Source organism: Oncorhynchus masou, chromosome 18 (genome assembly GCF_036934945.1).
Source record: "Oncorhynchus masou masou isolate Uvic2021 chromosome 18, UVic_Omas_1.1, whole genome shotgun sequence".
NCBI classification, from domain to species: Eukaryota; Metazoa; Chordata; class Actinopteri; order Salmoniformes; family Salmonidae; genus Oncorhynchus; species Oncorhynchus masou.
Window position 1 is genome coordinate 54,781,886 of NC_088229.1, and position 16,235 is coordinate 54,798,120.

At 43.9% G+C, this 16,235-nt stretch overlaps 1 protein-coding gene across 3 annotated transcripts in view; it reads left to right on the forward strand.

Moving 5' to 3' along the window:
* The window catches only part of LOC135504838 (integrin beta-3-like), a 43,357-nt gene that overhangs the window by 4,061 nt on the left and 23,061 nt on the right, over positions 1 to 16,235 (forward strand). For 2 of the 3 annotated variants that reach the window (XM_064923730.1, XM_064923732.1), the window contains exons 2-8: positions 505 to 590; positions 2,299 to 2,506; positions 2,873 to 3,125; positions 15,171 to 15,333; positions 15,431 to 15,592; positions 15,711 to 15,806; positions 15,963 to 16,052. In XM_064923730.1, the coding sequence (XP_064779802.1) occupies positions 505 to 590; positions 2,299 to 2,506; positions 2,873 to 3,125; positions 15,171 to 15,333; positions 15,431 to 15,592; positions 15,711 to 15,806; positions 15,963 to 16,052 (1,058 nt within the window). Of the gene's footprint in view, positions 1 to 504; positions 591 to 2,298; positions 2,507 to 2,778; positions 2,794 to 2,872; positions 3,126 to 15,170; positions 15,334 to 15,430; positions 15,593 to 15,710; positions 15,807 to 15,962; positions 16,053 to 16,235 lie in introns of those variants that run through there. The other variant, XM_064923731.1, reaches the window with a different exon arrangement.

Below are 16,235 nucleotides of genomic sequence, written 5' to 3' on the forward strand. Positions count from 1 at the left end.
TTTAAGCAGACCACCATAGTGACTGTGCCCAAGAACACTAAGGTAACCTGCCTAAATGATTACTGACCCGTAGCACTAATGTCTGTTGCCATGAAGTGCTTTGAAAGGCTGGTCATGGCTCACATCAACACCATTATCCCAGAAACCCTAGACCCACTCCAATTTGCATACCGCCCCAACAGATCCACACATGATCCACAGATTACTTAGTCTTGCAGGAATTGTCATGGTCCTGCAGGAATTTCAACATTTCTGTAGGACGTCATGCTCCTGCAGGAGCATTGGGGATTTTGTCAATCCTACAGGATTCTTGCAGAACACCTCCACAAAGGGTAGAATTCCTGCATGATTCCTGTAGGACTTTTTGTTCATGTGCGCCCTTGCACATTTAAATATGTACGATTGCTGTATGTATACTATGCATATGTGGGTGCACGTGTGCGCATGTGTGTCTACATGCTATGTTTACGTAGAGTTTGGTGAGTGACTCTACTGTTATTTCAGGTTCCAACATCTGTACATCCCGAGGGGCCAGCACATGTAAGCAGTGTCTGGCTGTACATCCTACCTGTGCGTGGTGTTCCCAAGAGGTGTGTCTAAATTCTCCCTGATATCTCCTTCAATTCTCCTTTCCTGAGGGATCACTGATCCGTGTAACAGAGGTGGTTTGCCTATGACCTAAATATGTGCGCTAGTTCCCCTGAGCTAATGCCTAGGCTTAGCTCAGAAGGCTAACACAGTCTTGTGGCACGCAGACGACTCCTGTTTGGACATGTTGTAATCAATCTAATGATTGACATCAAGGAAATTGGGCCACAGAATAGTGTTGTAATTGTAGTCAATGGCAATGGATGGGGACTGCACTTTGGCAATTCCCTGGCATGTGTAACTCCCTTCCTCCCCGAAATGTTTATTAATTTTCTCCATGTATTCATCCCTATGATTATATTTCTGGGTTGCTCCACCAATTCTGTGTTTTCTGAGAAGTGTAACTTGGTCAAAAAGACTTGAATTGACCTAATTATTTTTCAAGATGTTAAATAGAAAAATGACTATAGTAAGTGCCTATTAAGTGCCAAATAAAGTAACAGGGTTGACCGTAAAAGGGTTAACGATTTCTTCTTAAATCAACCATGAATCCACTTGTGACAGAGGGAATTTAAGCTTGTTGTGTGCAGCAGATAGTGGCAATTGAATCCAAGCTAAAAGAAAATACATGTGAAATTCTTAAAACAATTTCAGCCTGTCTATTTCTAGGTAACAGGGTTGATGTGCTATGCTCGACCCACTCAGTTTTCCACCACAAACAATCAGAAATGGCCAAAAAGAGCTCACTTTTAGTCTATGATTTTGATTATTAGATGTTCATATTTCAAAATATTTAAAAAGGAATCGTTTCACTGTATCAAAGAGATACTTCAGTATTTTGGCAATGAAGCCCTTTATCTACTTCCCCAGAGTCAGATGAACTCATGGATAACGTTTTTTTATTTCTCTGTTTGAAGGAAGTTGCTAACTAGCGTTAGCGCAATTGATAACTAGCGTGAGCACAATGACTGGAAGTCTATGGTAACTGCTAGCATGCTAGTTAGTTTTGACTCACAAAACTAACTTCCTTCATACCAGATGCACAAACATAAAACATTTATTCCTGAGTTTCTGGCTCTGGGGATCTAGATAAATAACTTCATTGCCAAAATCCCGAAATATCCCTTTAAAACGAGAGTTCAGTTCATGTAAGAAGGTTGACCTTAAAATGAGGAACAGAAGTAAATGATTCACTAATCACATGAAATAAATAGTCATCTTCAGAAATGACTTTGTCAAAGCAACAAAATAAATAGGGCCTTACAAAGATGGTGAAATTTTGAGACACTTTGGGATTAAGTAGGTTAAAATCTTCCTAGAAGTGATACAGGTTGACGTAGGGACATGTCAAAATGAAGAATTTTGGCACTTTAGCAAGCATTTATTCATATAAAAAATATGATTTTTGGAATTCTCCATATGGTCTATATTAAGTAGCAAGTCATTTACTATAACAGGCTTTTAAATTCAATATTGGTCCACAATTTCTAATCCAAATATTAAAGTGGAACGACCCTTCTATGGCATGGGGCATGGGGCATGTCAGGACTTGCCCTTTCACCTCCATGGCCTGGCCAAAAACAAGATGGCCTACCCCAAACAACACATAGGCTGTGTTATAACTGCTACTTCTAGCTTTTTTTGAAGGGAATGGTAGAGATTATTAACACTTCCTGTTTCTCTCACTAACTTCCTGGATTGTTCCATCAGGACTTTGGGCAGGGTGTGGCAGGCTCGTCTCGTTGTGACCTGAAGCGTAACCTATTGGTGGCGGGCTGTGCTCCTCCGACCGCCCTTGAGTTCCCCACCAGCAAGCTGCAGGTGAAGGAGGACCGCCCCCTCAGCAACAAGGCAGCCGGAGACACGGCCGACGCCACGCAGATCCAACCTCAGAGACTCCACATCACCCTCAGACCAGGTGAGATTATTAGGCTGAGACCAGGTAAGATTATTAGACAAACACCAGGTGAGATTATTACATATAGATCAAAAGAGATTATGCCTATTACATTTAGACCAAGTGGGATTATTATACCCTCAGACCAGGTGAGATTATTACACGGACAACAAGTGAGATTATTACACTGGTGGGATTATTGCACTCAAAACAGGTGAGATTATTACACATTCAGACTAAATGAGACTTCATGTCACCCTCAGACCAGGTGAGATTATTAGACTGATACCACATCACCCTCAGACCAGGTGATATTATTACATGAGACCCGATGAGGTTATTACATGCAGACAGCGCATCTCAAATTTCCACCTCTCCCCCTGTCAGATGACTCCAAGCGGTTCACAGTGAAGGTACGCCAGGTGGAGGACTACCCGGTGGACCTGTATTACCTCATGGACCTGTCCTTCTCCATGAACGATGACCTGTTCCGCCTCCGCACCCTGGGGAAAGGCCTGGCCAAGGAAATGGGACGCACCACCAGCAACCTGCGCATGGGCTTCGGAGCCTTCGTGGACAAGCCACTGTCACCTTACATGTACATCTCCCCCAAGGAGGCCCTGCTCAACCCCTGTCACGGGTAAGCCAGGGTTATTAAACCAGGGATAACTTTGTTTTAATTTTTGTTTATCCTGAATTTAAACAGGTTCATGACATTAAAATGGGGAATATACCTGTATATCCACATTGACACCAAATTTGCACCCTTCTCTCAATAAAACACCAAGTCCTTGTATGACTTCCTCTTTAAACTTGAGAGTGGTCACGTTTCCCCAGCCCAGTCCTTCTTCTCACCTAACAGTGGCAAGGTCAGGCTATTGAAATTGTAGGTTGTGCCTTTAAACTGTCATGTATAAAAGCTAGCTGTTGGTGTTGAGTCATTCTGAGACTCTGTGGGTGATGATGCTTAGTCAGCGTGTAGGAGTCAGACACAAGTAATCCAGAGATCTCGACGGGGGTTTAAGGAGCGATTACAAGATTGGCTGTCTCCACGCTGGTTTAGCTGAACTTTTCACTGGTTTGAGGTTTTGCTCCCTCACACTCCTGTTATTTTTTTCTCTCCCTCACACACTCTCTCTCTCTCTCTCCCTCCCTCATGTCATCTCTCTCTCCCTCACTCACACACGTCATCTCCTCCCTCACGTCATCTCTCTCTCTCTCTCCCTCACTCACACACACACACGTCATCTCTCTCTCTCCCTCACTCACACACACACTCATCTCTCTCTCTCTCTCTCCCTCCCTCACGTCATCTCTCTCTCTCCCTCACTCACACACACACGTCATCTGTCTGTGTCTCTATCTATCTCCCTCACTCACACAAGTCATCTCTCTCTCTCTCTCTCTCTCCCTCACTCACACACACAAGTCATCTCTCTCTCTCTCTCTCCCTCACTCACACACAAGAACCAAGCCATGAGGTCTAAAGGATTGTCCGTAGAGCTACGAGACAGGATTGTGTTGAGGCAGAGATCTGGGGAAGGATACCAAAACATTTCTGCACCATTGAAGGACAACGACTCTAAGCACACAGCCAAGACAACGCTGAAGTGGCTTCAGGACAAGTCTCTGAATGTCCTTGAGTGGCTCAGCCAGAGCATGATAGAGGACGCCATTTTTTATGAGCATGGCCTTATTTCTATTGTAGCATATTGGATGACTGTCATTCATATTCCATTCACATTGATAGGTTTATGATACTAAAATTTTCCCTATACCCATAATGAGGTCGTTACAACCTAGCATATCAATGAACGTTTACAACGTAGGTGCACAGGTCGTGAGAAAAAAATGTGATTAATTAAGGTGACAGAGAGTGACACGTTTAATACCGCCTTGCACACTCTTGCCTGCATCAACAGAATTGGCGGAATGAATACACCTCTGATCACACGGAAACACAGTTCACTTTCATAGCAGCCACATACAGTGCCTTGCGAAAGTATTCGGCCCCCTTGAACTTTGCGCCATTTTGCCACATTTCAGGCTTCAAACATAAAGATATAAAACTGTATTTTTTTGTGAAGAATCAACAACAAGTGGGACACAATTATGAAGTGGAACGACATTTATGGGATATTTCAAACCTTTTTAACAAATCAAAAACTGAACAATTGGGCGTGCAAAATTATTCAGCCCCTTTACTTTCAGTGCAGCAAACTCTCTCCAGAAGTTCAGTGAGGATCTCTGAATGATCCAATGTTGACCTAAATGACTAATGATGATAAATACAATCCACCTGTGTGTAATCAAGTCTCCGTATAAATGCACCTGCACTGTGATAGTCTCAGAGGTCCGTTAAAAGCACAGAGAGCATCATGAAGAACAAGGAACACACCAGGCAGGTCCGAGATACTGTTGTGAAGAAGTTTAAAGCCGGATTTGGATACAAAAAGATTTCCCAAGCTTTAAACATCCCAAGGAGCACTGTGCAAGCGATAATATTGAAATGGAAGGAGTATCAGACCACTGCAAATCTACCAAGACCTGGCTGTCCCTCTAAACTTTCAGCTCATACAAGGAGAAGACTGATCAGAGATGCAGCCAAGAGGCCCATGATCACTCTGGATGAACTGCAGAGATCTACAGCTGAGGTGGGAGACTCTGTCCATAGGACAACAATCAGTTGTATATTGCACAAATCTGGCCTTTATGGAAGAGTGGCAAGAAGAAAGCCATTTCTTAAAGATATCCATAAAAACTGTCGTTTAAAGTTTGCCACAAGCCACCTGGGAGACACACCAAACATGTGGAAGAAGGTGCTCTGGTCAGATGAAACCAAAATTGAACTTTTTGGCAACAATGCAAAACATTATGTTTGGCGTAAAAGCAACACAGTTCATCACCCTAAACACACCATACCCACTGTCAAACATGGTGGTGGCAGCATCATGGTTTGGGCCTGCTTTTCTTCAGCAGGGACAGGGAAGATGGTTAAAATTGATGGGAAGATGGATGGAACCAAATACAGGACCATTCTGGAAGAAAACATGATGGAGTCTGCAAAAGACCTGAAACTGGGACGGAGATTGGTCTTCCAACAAGACAATGATCCAAAACATAAAGCAAAATCTACAATGGAATGGTTCAAAAATAAACATATCCAGGTGTTAGAATGGCCAAGTCAAAGTCCAGACCTAAATCCAATCGAGAATCTGTGGAAAGAACTGAAAACTGCTGTTCACAAATGCTCTCCATCCAACCTCACTGAGCTCAAGCAGTTTTGCAAGGAGGAATGGGAAAAAATTTCAGTCTCTCGATGTGCAAAACTGATCGAGACATGCCCCAAGTGACTTACAGCTGTAATCGCAGCAAAAGGTGGCGCTACAAAGTATTAACTTAAGGGGGCTGAATAATTTTGCACGCCCAATTTTTCAGTTTTTGATTTGTTAAAAAAGTTTGAAATATGCAATAAATATCGTTCCACTTCATGATTGTGTCCCACTTGTTGTTGATTCTTCACAAAACATGCAGTTTTATATCTTTATGTTTGAAGCCTGAAATGTGGCAAAAGGTCGCAAAGTTCAAGGGGGCTGAAAACTTTTGCAAGGCACTGTACTTACAGCATGAACATTTTGCTCGTTGAATAATTCCTTCTCGCATCTACACACTCTCCTCCTCTCACCTTCTCCCTTTGCTTGTGGACTTCAATACACAACAAATCAGCTGTCTGTGACCAGACTAAAAAAAACTTTCAAGACAAACCTTCATATCATAACTGCTAACTGCTAAGCATAGCCTACATCGTTGTCACCATATTAGCTAATAACATCATAGTTAACATACAGTGGCTTGCAACAGTATTCACCCCCCTTGGCATTTTTCCTATTTTGTTGCCTGGATTTTTTGGGGGGTTTGTATAATTTAATTTACACAACATGCCTACTTCTTTGAAGATGCAAAATATTTTTTATTGTGAAACAAACAAGAAATAAGACCAAAAAAACTTGAGCGTACATAACTATTCACCCCCCCCAAAGTCAATACTTTGTAGAGCCACCTGTAGCAGCATTTACAGCTGCAAGTCTCTTGGGGTATGTCTGTATAAGCTTGGCACATCTAGCCGCTGGGATTTTTGCCCATTCTTCAAGGCATAACTGCTCCAGCTCCTTCAAGTTCGATTGGTTCCGCTGGTGTACAGCAATCTTTAAATCATACCACAGATTATCAATTGGATTGAGGTCTGGGTTTTGACTTGGCCATTCCAAGACATTTAAATGTTTCCCCTTAAACCACTTGAGTGTTGCTTTAGCAGTATGCTTAGGGTCATTGTCCTGCTGGAAGATGAACATCTGTCCCAGTCTCAAATCTCTGGAAGACTGAAACAGGTTTCCCTCAAGAATTTCCCTGTATTTAGTGCCATCCATCATTCCTTCAATTCTGACCAGTTTCCCAGTCCCTGCCAATGTAAACATCCCCACGGCATGATGCTACCACCAGCATTCACTGTGGGAATAGTGTTCTTGGGGTGATAAGAGGTGTTGGGTTTGTGCCAGACATAGCGTTTTCCTTGATGGCCAAAAAGCTCAATTTTTGTCTCATCTGACCACAGTACCTTCTTCCATATGTTTGGGGAGTCTCCCACATGCCTTATGGCGAACACCAAATGTGTTTGCTTATTTTTTTCTTTAAGCAATGTTTTTTTTCTGGCCACTCTTCCGTAAAGCCCAGCTCTGTGGAGTGTACTGCTTAAAGTGATCCTATGGACAGATACTCCAATCTCCGCTGTGGAGCTCCTTCAGGGTCATCTTTGGTCTCTTTGTTGCCTCTCTGATTAATGCCCTCCTTGCCTGGTCCATGAGTTTTGGTGAACGGCCCTCTCTTGGCAGGTTTGTTGTGGTGCCATATTCTTTCAATTTTTTTAATAATGCTCTGTGGGATGTTCAAAGTTTGGGATATTTTTATAACCCAACACTGATCTGTACTGCTCCACAACTTTGTTGCTGACCTGTTTGGAGAGATCCTTGGACCACATGGTGCCACTTGCTTGGTGGTACCCCTTTCTTAGTGGTGTTGCAGACTCTGGGACCTTTCAGAACAGGTGTATATATACTGAGATCATGTGACACTTAGATTGCACACAAGTTAACTTTATTTAACTAATTATGTGACTTCTGAAGGTAATTGGTTGCACCTGATCTTATTTAGGGGCTTCATAGCAAAAGGGGTGAATATATAAGCACGCACCACTTTCAGTTTTTCATTGATTTTTTATTAGAACTCTTTGAAACAAGTTTTTTTTTCATATCACCAATTTGGACTATTTTGTGTATGTCCATTTTTAAAAAATCTGTTATTTTACCTGGTAGGTTGACTGAGAACACATTCTCATTTACAGCAACGACTTGGGGAATAGTTACAGGGGAGAGGAGGGGGATGAATGAGCCAATTGTAAACTGGGGATTATTAGGTGACTGTGATGGTTTGAGTGCCAGATTGGGAATTTGGCCAGGACACCGGGGTTAACACCCCTACAACAACTGCCATGGGATCTTTAATGACCTCAGAGAGTCAGGACACCTGTTTAACTTCCCAGTCAAAAGACAGCAACCTACACAGGGCAGTGTCCCCACTCACTACTCTGGGGAATTGGAATATTTTTAGACCAGAGGAAAGAGTGCCTCCTACTGTCCCTCCAACACCACTTCCAGCAGAACCTGGTCTCCCATCCAGGGACTGACAAGGACCAACCCTGCTTAGCTTCAGAAGCAAGCCAGCAGTGGTTTGCAGGGTGGTATGCTGCTGGCAAAATCACATGAAATCGAATTTATTAAATTTACAGGTTGTAATGCAACAAAATAGGAAAAATGCAATGGGGGATGAATACTTTTTCAAAGCACTGTAGCTGCTAGCTAGGAAACCCGCTACAATAATGTAGTACAGTGTACAGTCAGCAAGCAGTTTAGCTTACCTTGATTTGGAAGATTTCCAGTATTGGAAAGCCATAGCCAGCTAGCTAACATAGCATCCCTCTCTATTTGAGCCGGGTGTTTGAGTAGGCTTAACTAGCTAGCTGGATTCACTAGCTAAGTGAAAGTGATAAAAATACAACAAAATATAGCTAGCTCTGTCTCTCTATCTTTCTCTCTCTTGCTTCTCCTTCATTATTAAGAAATGTATTTGTTCAAAACTGTTTCAATATTGTCTTTCTCTTTGAGTTAACTACTCACCACATTTGCACAGCAGGGATAGTGTCACGTGTGCTTCCTCTCAGGCCTCTAAGTCATCAGGCAGCTAGTTATGGTGTACACCTGTCACCATCGCTATGTGCACCTCCACTTCATTAGACTTACCTGGACTCCATCACTTCCCTGATTACCTTCCCTATACAGTTGATGTCAGAAGTTGACATACACCTTAGCCAAATACATTTAAACTCAGTTTTTCACAATTCCTGACATTTAATCCTAGTAAAGATTCCCTGTCTTAGGTCAGTTAGGGTCACAACTTTATTTTAAGAATGTGAAATGTCAGAATAATGGTAGAGAGAATGATTTATTTCAGCTTTTATTTCTTTCATCACATTCCCAGTGGGTCAGAAGTTTACATACACTCAATTAGTATTTGGTAGCATTGCCTTTAATTTGTTTAACTTGGGTCAAACATTTCGGGTAGCCTTACACAAGCTTCCCACAATACGTTGGGTGAATTTTGGCCCATTCCTCCTGACAGAGCTGGTGTAACTGAGTCAGGTTTGTAGGGCTCCTTGCTCGCACACATTTTTTCAGTTCTACCCTCAAATGTTCTATAGGGTTTTGTGATGGCCACTCCAATACCTTGACTTTGTTGTCCTTAAGCCATTTTGCCACAACTTTGGAAGTATGCTTGGGGTCATTGTCCATTTGGAAGACCCATTTGCGACCAAGCTGTAACAAGACTAATGTCTTGTCTTGAGATGTTGCTTAAATATGTCCACAATTTTCTTTCCATCTATTTTGTGAAGTGCACCAGTCCCTCCTGCAGCAAAGCACCCCCACAATATGATGCTGCCGCCCCATGCATCATGGTTGGGATGGTGTTCTTTGGCTTGCAAGCCTCCCCCTTTTTCCTCCAAATATAACGATGATCATTATGGCCAAACAGTTTTATTTTTGTTTCATCAGACCAGAGAACATTTCTCCAAAAAGTACGATATTTGTCCCCATGTGCAGTTGCAAACCATAGTCTGGCTTTTTTAATGTTGGTTTTGGAGCAGTGGCTTCTTCCTTGCTGAGCAGCCTTTCAGGTTATGTCGATATAGGACTCGTTTTACTGTGGATATAGATACTTTTGTACCTGTTTCTCCAGCATCTTCACAAGGTCCTTTGCTGTTGTTCTGGGATTGATTTGCACTTTTCGCACCAAAGTACATTCATCTCTAGGGGACAGAACACGTCTCCTTCCTGAGCGATATGATGGCTGTGTGGTCCCATGGTGTTTATACTTGCGTACTATTGTTTGTACAGATGAACGTGGTACCTTCAGGCATTTGGAAATTGCTCGTAAGGATGAACCAGACTTGTGGAGATCTACAATTTTTTCTGAGGTCTTTGCTGATTTCTTTTGATTTTCCCATGATGTCAAGCAAAGAGGCACTGAGTTTGAAGGTTGGCCTTGAAATACATACACAGGTACACCTCCAATTCACTCAAATGATGTCAATTAGCCTATCAGAAGCTTCTAAAGCCATGACATCATTTTCTGGAATTTTCCAAGCTGTTTAAAGGCACAATCAACTTCTGACACACTGGAATTGTGATTATAGTGAATTATAAGTGAAATAATCTGCCTGTAAACAATTGTTGGAAAATGTACTTGTGTCATGCACAAGTAGATGTCCTAACCGACTTGCCAAAATTAGAGTTTGTTATTAACAAGAAATTTGTGGAATGGTTGAAAAACGAGTTTTAATGACTCCAACCTAAGTGTATGTAAACTTCCGACTTTAACTGTATATGTCACTCCCTTTGGTTCCTTCCCCAGGCGTTGTTGCCTCTCTCATCCACACTCAATGCCTAGGTTTACCTCCACTGTACTCGCACCCTACCATGCCCTTGTCTGTGCATTATGCCCTGAATCTATCCTACCACACCCAGAAGTCTGCTCCTTTTACTCTCTGTTCTGAACGCAATAGACGACCAGTTCTTATAGCCTTTAGCCGTAATCTTATCCTACTCCTCTGTTCCTGTGGTGATGTTAAGCTTAACCCAGGCCCTGTGTGTCCCCAGGTGCTCTCATGTGTTAACTTCTGTAACCGGAAAAGCCTTGGGTTCATACATGTTAACATCAGAAGCCTCCTTCCTAAGTTTGCTTTATTCACTGCTTTAGCACACTCCGCCAACCCTGATGTCCTCGCTGTGTCTGAATCCTGGCTTAGGAAAGCCTCCAAAAAAATCAGAAATTTCCATCCCCAACTACAACATTTACCGACAAGATAGAACTTCTAAAGGGGGCAGAGTTGCAGTCTACTGCATCCAGGTCTATGCCCAAACAGTTCAAGCTACTACTTTTAAAAATACATCTCTCCAGAAATAAGTCTCTCACTGTTTCCACATGTTATTGACCCCCTCAGCTCCCAGCTGTGCCCTGGACACCATATGTGAATTGATTGTCCCCCCCATCTATTGTCTAGAGTTCATAACTGGGATATGCTTAACACCCCGGCCGTCCTACAATGCCCTCAATCTCACACAAATTATCAAGAAACCTACCAGGTACAACCCCAGATCTGTAAACATGGGCACCCTCATAGATATCATCCTGACCAACTTGCCCCCTAAATACACCTCTGCTGTTTTCATCCAGTATCTCAGCGATCACTGCCTCATTGCCTGCATCCGTTATGTGTCCGCGGTCAAACGACCACCCCTCATCACTGTCAAACGCTCCCTAAACACTTCTGCGAGCAGGCCTTTCTAATCGACTTGGCCCGGGTATCCTGGAAGGATATTGACCTCATCCTGTCGGTAGAGGATGCCTGGTTGTTCTTCAAAAGTGCCTTACTCACCATCTTAAATAAGCATGCCCCTTTCAAAAAATGTAGAACTAAGGACAGATATAGCCCTTGGTATACTCCAAACTTGACTGCTCTTGACCAGCACAAAAACATTCTGTGGCGCACTGCACCGCACTGCACTGAGGCTTGGAAACACTGTCACCACCAATAAATCCACGATAATCGAGAATTTCAATAAGCATTTCTCCTTCACCCAAATCCAGACAGTTGATGTCCTGAAAGAGCTGCAGAATCTAGATCCCTACAAATCAGCTGGGCAAGACAATCTGGACCCTCTCTTCCTAAAATGATCTGCCGCCATTGTCGCAACCCCTATTACTAGTCTGTTCAACCTCTCTTTCGATTGGAAAGTGGCCGCGGTCATTCCCCTCTTCAAAGGGGGAGACACTCTAGACCCAAACTGTTACAGACCTATATCCATCCTGCCCTGCCTTTCTAAAGTATTCAAAAGCCAAGTGAACAAGCAGACCACCGGCCATCTCGAATTCCACCGTACTTTCTCCGCTATGCAATCTGGCTTCCGAGCTGGTCACAAGTGCATCTCAGCCACGCTCAAGGTCCTAAACGATATCATAACGACCATCGATAAAAAACAGCACTGTGCAGCCGTCTTCATCGACATGGCCAAGGCTTTCGACTCTGTCAATCACCCTATTCTTATCGGCAGACTCGACAGCCTTGGTTTCTCTAATAACTGCCTTGCCTGGTGCACTACTTCTCAGATCGAGTTTAGTGTGACAAATTGGAGGGCCTGTTGTCCGGACCTCTGGCAGTCTCTATGGGAGTACCACAGGGTTAAATTCTCGGGCAGACTCTTTTCTCTGTATATATCAATGATGTCTCTCTTGCTGCTGGTGATTCTTTGATCCACCTCTACGCAGACGACACCAATCTGTATACATCTGGCCCTTCTTTGGACACAGTGTTAACAAACCTCCAAACAAGCTTCAATGCCATACAACACTCCTTCCGTGGCCTCCAACTGCTCTTAATTGACAGACAAACTAAATGCATGCTCTTCAAATGATCACTGCCAGCACCCGACCGCCCGCCTAGCATCACTACGCTGGACAGTTCTGACTTAGAATATGTGGAGAACTACAAATACCTAGGTGTATGGCTAGACTGTAAACTCTCCTTCCAGACTCACATTAAGCATCTCCAATCCAAAGTTAAATCGATAATCGGCTTCCTATTTTGCAACAAAGCCTCCTTGCCTCCTTCACCCATGCTGCCAAACATACCCTCATAAAACTGACTATCCTGCCAGTGCTTGACTTCAGCGATGTCATTTACAAAATAGCCTCCAACACTACTCAGCAAATTGGATGCAGTCTATCACAATGCCATCCGTTTTGTCACCAAAGCCCCATATACTACCCATCATTGTGACCTGTATGCTCTCGTTGGCTGGTCCTCGCCACATATTAGTCGCCAAACCCACTGGCTCCAGGTCATCTATAAGTCTTTGCTAGGTAAAGCCCCGCCTTATCTCAGCTCACTGGTCACCATAGTAACACCCACCAGTAGCACATGCTCCAGCAGGTATATTTCACTGGTCATCCCCAAAGCCAACACTTCCTTTGGTCGCCTTTCCTTCCATTTCTCTGCTGCCGATCACTGGAACGAATTGCAAAAACTGAAGTTGGAGACATATCTCCCTCACTAACTTCAAGCATTTGCTGTCAGAGCAGCTTACCAATCGCTGCAACTGTACACAGCCCATCTGTAAAAGCCCATCCTACCACCTACCTACATCATCCCCATATTTGTTTTTGGTTTTTCTCTGCTCTTTTGCAAGCCAGTATTTCTACTTACACATCCTCATCTGCACATCTATCACTCCAGTGTTAATTGCTAAATTGTAATTATTAATTGTAATATGACCTATTTATTGCCTTACCTCCTTACTTCATTTGCACACACTGTATACAGGTTTTCTGTTGTGTCATTGACTGTATTTTGTTTTTGTCACACTGTTTTGCTTTATCTTGGCCAGGTCACAGTTGTAAATGAGAACTTGTTCTCAACTGGCCCTACCTGGTTAAATAAAGGTGAAATAAATGTAAAAATAAATAATTGTATGTAACTGTATCATGTCTGTGCATTGTTTGTCTTTCTTATTTTGTATTATGTTGTGTTTATTTATTAAAACACTCACTCCCTGAACTTGCTTCCAGACTCTCAGCGCACATCATTAAAGAATAACGCCTCACCTAAGGGAAGCATCAGGGAGTTTTTTCGGTGGGAATGACGTCGGGTCTGGGAGCTGCTACAGGCTCTCATGCCTCAGACAAATCGCCAGGCTCCCCTGCCTCCGCCGGTTCGTCACACTCTCATGCCTCAGCCGGATCGCCAGACTACTCTGCCTCAGCTGGCTCGTCGGGCTTCCATACCTTCACCGGATCGCCAGGCTCCCCTGCTTCCACCGGCTCGTCAGGCTCTCATGCCTCAGCCGGATCACCAGGCTCTCCTGCCTCAGCCGGTTTGTCAGGTTTCCGCACTCCAGCCAGCGACAGGTTCCCGCGCATCAGCAGGGGCGACTGGTCTGCTCCTGATCTCCGGGATCGTCCATTTGGTTGGCGTCCTGCAGCTGGAGCCGAACGGGCCGGGGTGGGGGTTCCGTCATGTATGCTCTCTCTCCGGCGCTCTAGGTCACCATGCTCCCGCGTCTCAGACGGACTGACAGGTTTCCCGCGCCTCAGAAGAGGTGACCGTTCCGCTCCTGATCCTGGGATCGTCATTTTGGTCGGCGTCCTGCGGCAGTAGCCGCGTGTCGGTGAAGGGGTACTGTCACATGTGCTCCCTCTCAGGCCTCTATATCACTAGGCTGCTTGTTATGGCGCACACCTGTCACCATCATTATGCGCACCTGCACTTCATCGGACTAACCTGGACTCCCTCACATCCCTGATTACCTTCCCTATATATGTCACTCCCTTTGGTTCCTTCCCCAGGCGTTATTGTTTCTGTTCCTGTGTCATGTCTGTGCGTTGTTCATGTTTCTTATTTTGTATTATGTTGTGTTTATTTATTAAAACACTCACTCTCTAAACTTGCTTCCTACTCTTACTGCACATTGTTACAACTAGCTAGCTGTAGCTTATGCTCTCAGTACTAGATTCATTCTCTGATTCTTTGATTGGATGGACAACATGTCAGTTCATGCTGCAAGAACTTTGATAGGTTGGAGGACGTCCTCCGGAAGTTGTCATAATTACTGTGTAAGTGTATGGAAGAGGGTGAGAACCATGAACCTCCTAGGTTTTGTACCCAGAGGAGGACTGAAGCTAGCTGTCCTCCGTCTACACCATGGTACTACCCTACAGAGTTCTGTTGAGGCTACTGTAGACCTTCATTGCAAAACAGTGTGTTTTACTCAATTATTTAGTGACATGAATATACTTAATATAGTTTTATCTAAAAATGATAACTTTTTAATGTTTCACTATGATTTTTTTATGAATATCACTGAGGATGGTCATCCCTTTCATCCTCTGAGAAGCCTCCACTGATGTAAATGTAAATAATTTTCCCCTCTTTGTATAACTAGAACAGTGGGGTGAATGGATGGATTGATTCATTAATTGATTCACTGATGGATTATTTAATGAATTCATTGACTGGCAGGATCAACACCACCTGCCTGCCCCAGTTTGGCTACAAGCATGTGCTGTCTCTGACTGAGGAGGTGGGCCGCTTCACTGAGGAGGTGAAGAAACAAATTGTGTCCAGGAACAGAGATGCCCCCGAGGGAGGCTTCGACGCCATTATACAGGCTGCCGTGTGTAATGTGAGGCCAGTGTAACGTCACGCACACACACAGTGTCTTACTCTTTATCTTTCTACCATTTTTGTTCACTCACCCATCCTTTGTTGGTCAACCTCAGGAGAAGATCGGTTGGCGTCAGGGTGCCTCTCACCTCCTGATCTTCACCACCGATGCCAAGACCCACGTGGCGCTTGATGGGCGCCTGGCGGGTATCGTGCAGCCCAATGACGGGAAGTGCCACCTCAACTCAGAGAACATGTACAGCATGTCTACTATCATGGTCAGTCGGGTGGGCGGATCATGTGTCGCATGTGTGTATGTGTGTGTGTGTGTGTGTGTGTGTGTGTGTGTGTGTGCTCATGTGTTTGAAACTCCTCCCTCTGCTCTTCCTCTTCCAGGACTACCCGTCACTGGCTCTGATCACAGAGAAGATGTCAGAGAACAACATCAACCTCATCTTTGCCGTCACCAGTCCTGTGGTGCCCCTCTACCAGGTCAGTAACAATTAATTGAGCCATCCAACCAACCAATCAATCAACCAATTACATTTGATTTACAGTGTCTTTGGAAAGTTTGCACCAATTTTCACGTTCACATGTTTTGACTTTCAATGGATTTCAAATGTATTGAATGATTTCTTTGTTTGACAGAACTACAGTGAGCTGATTCCTGGGACCACTGTGGGCACCCTGTCCAATGACTCAGGCAATGTCATCCAGCTCATATTAAATGCCTATGCGGTGAGTGGACCTGCGTGTGTGTGTATGTGTCTATCTGTGTGTGTGTGTCTGTTTGTGTCTGTGTGTGTGTCTGCATGTGGGTAGGTGTGTGCATGCGTCCGTGTGTATTTATATCTATAGTGCCTTCAGAAAGTATTCACACCCCTTGACTTTTTCCACATTTTGTTGTGTTACAGCCTGAAA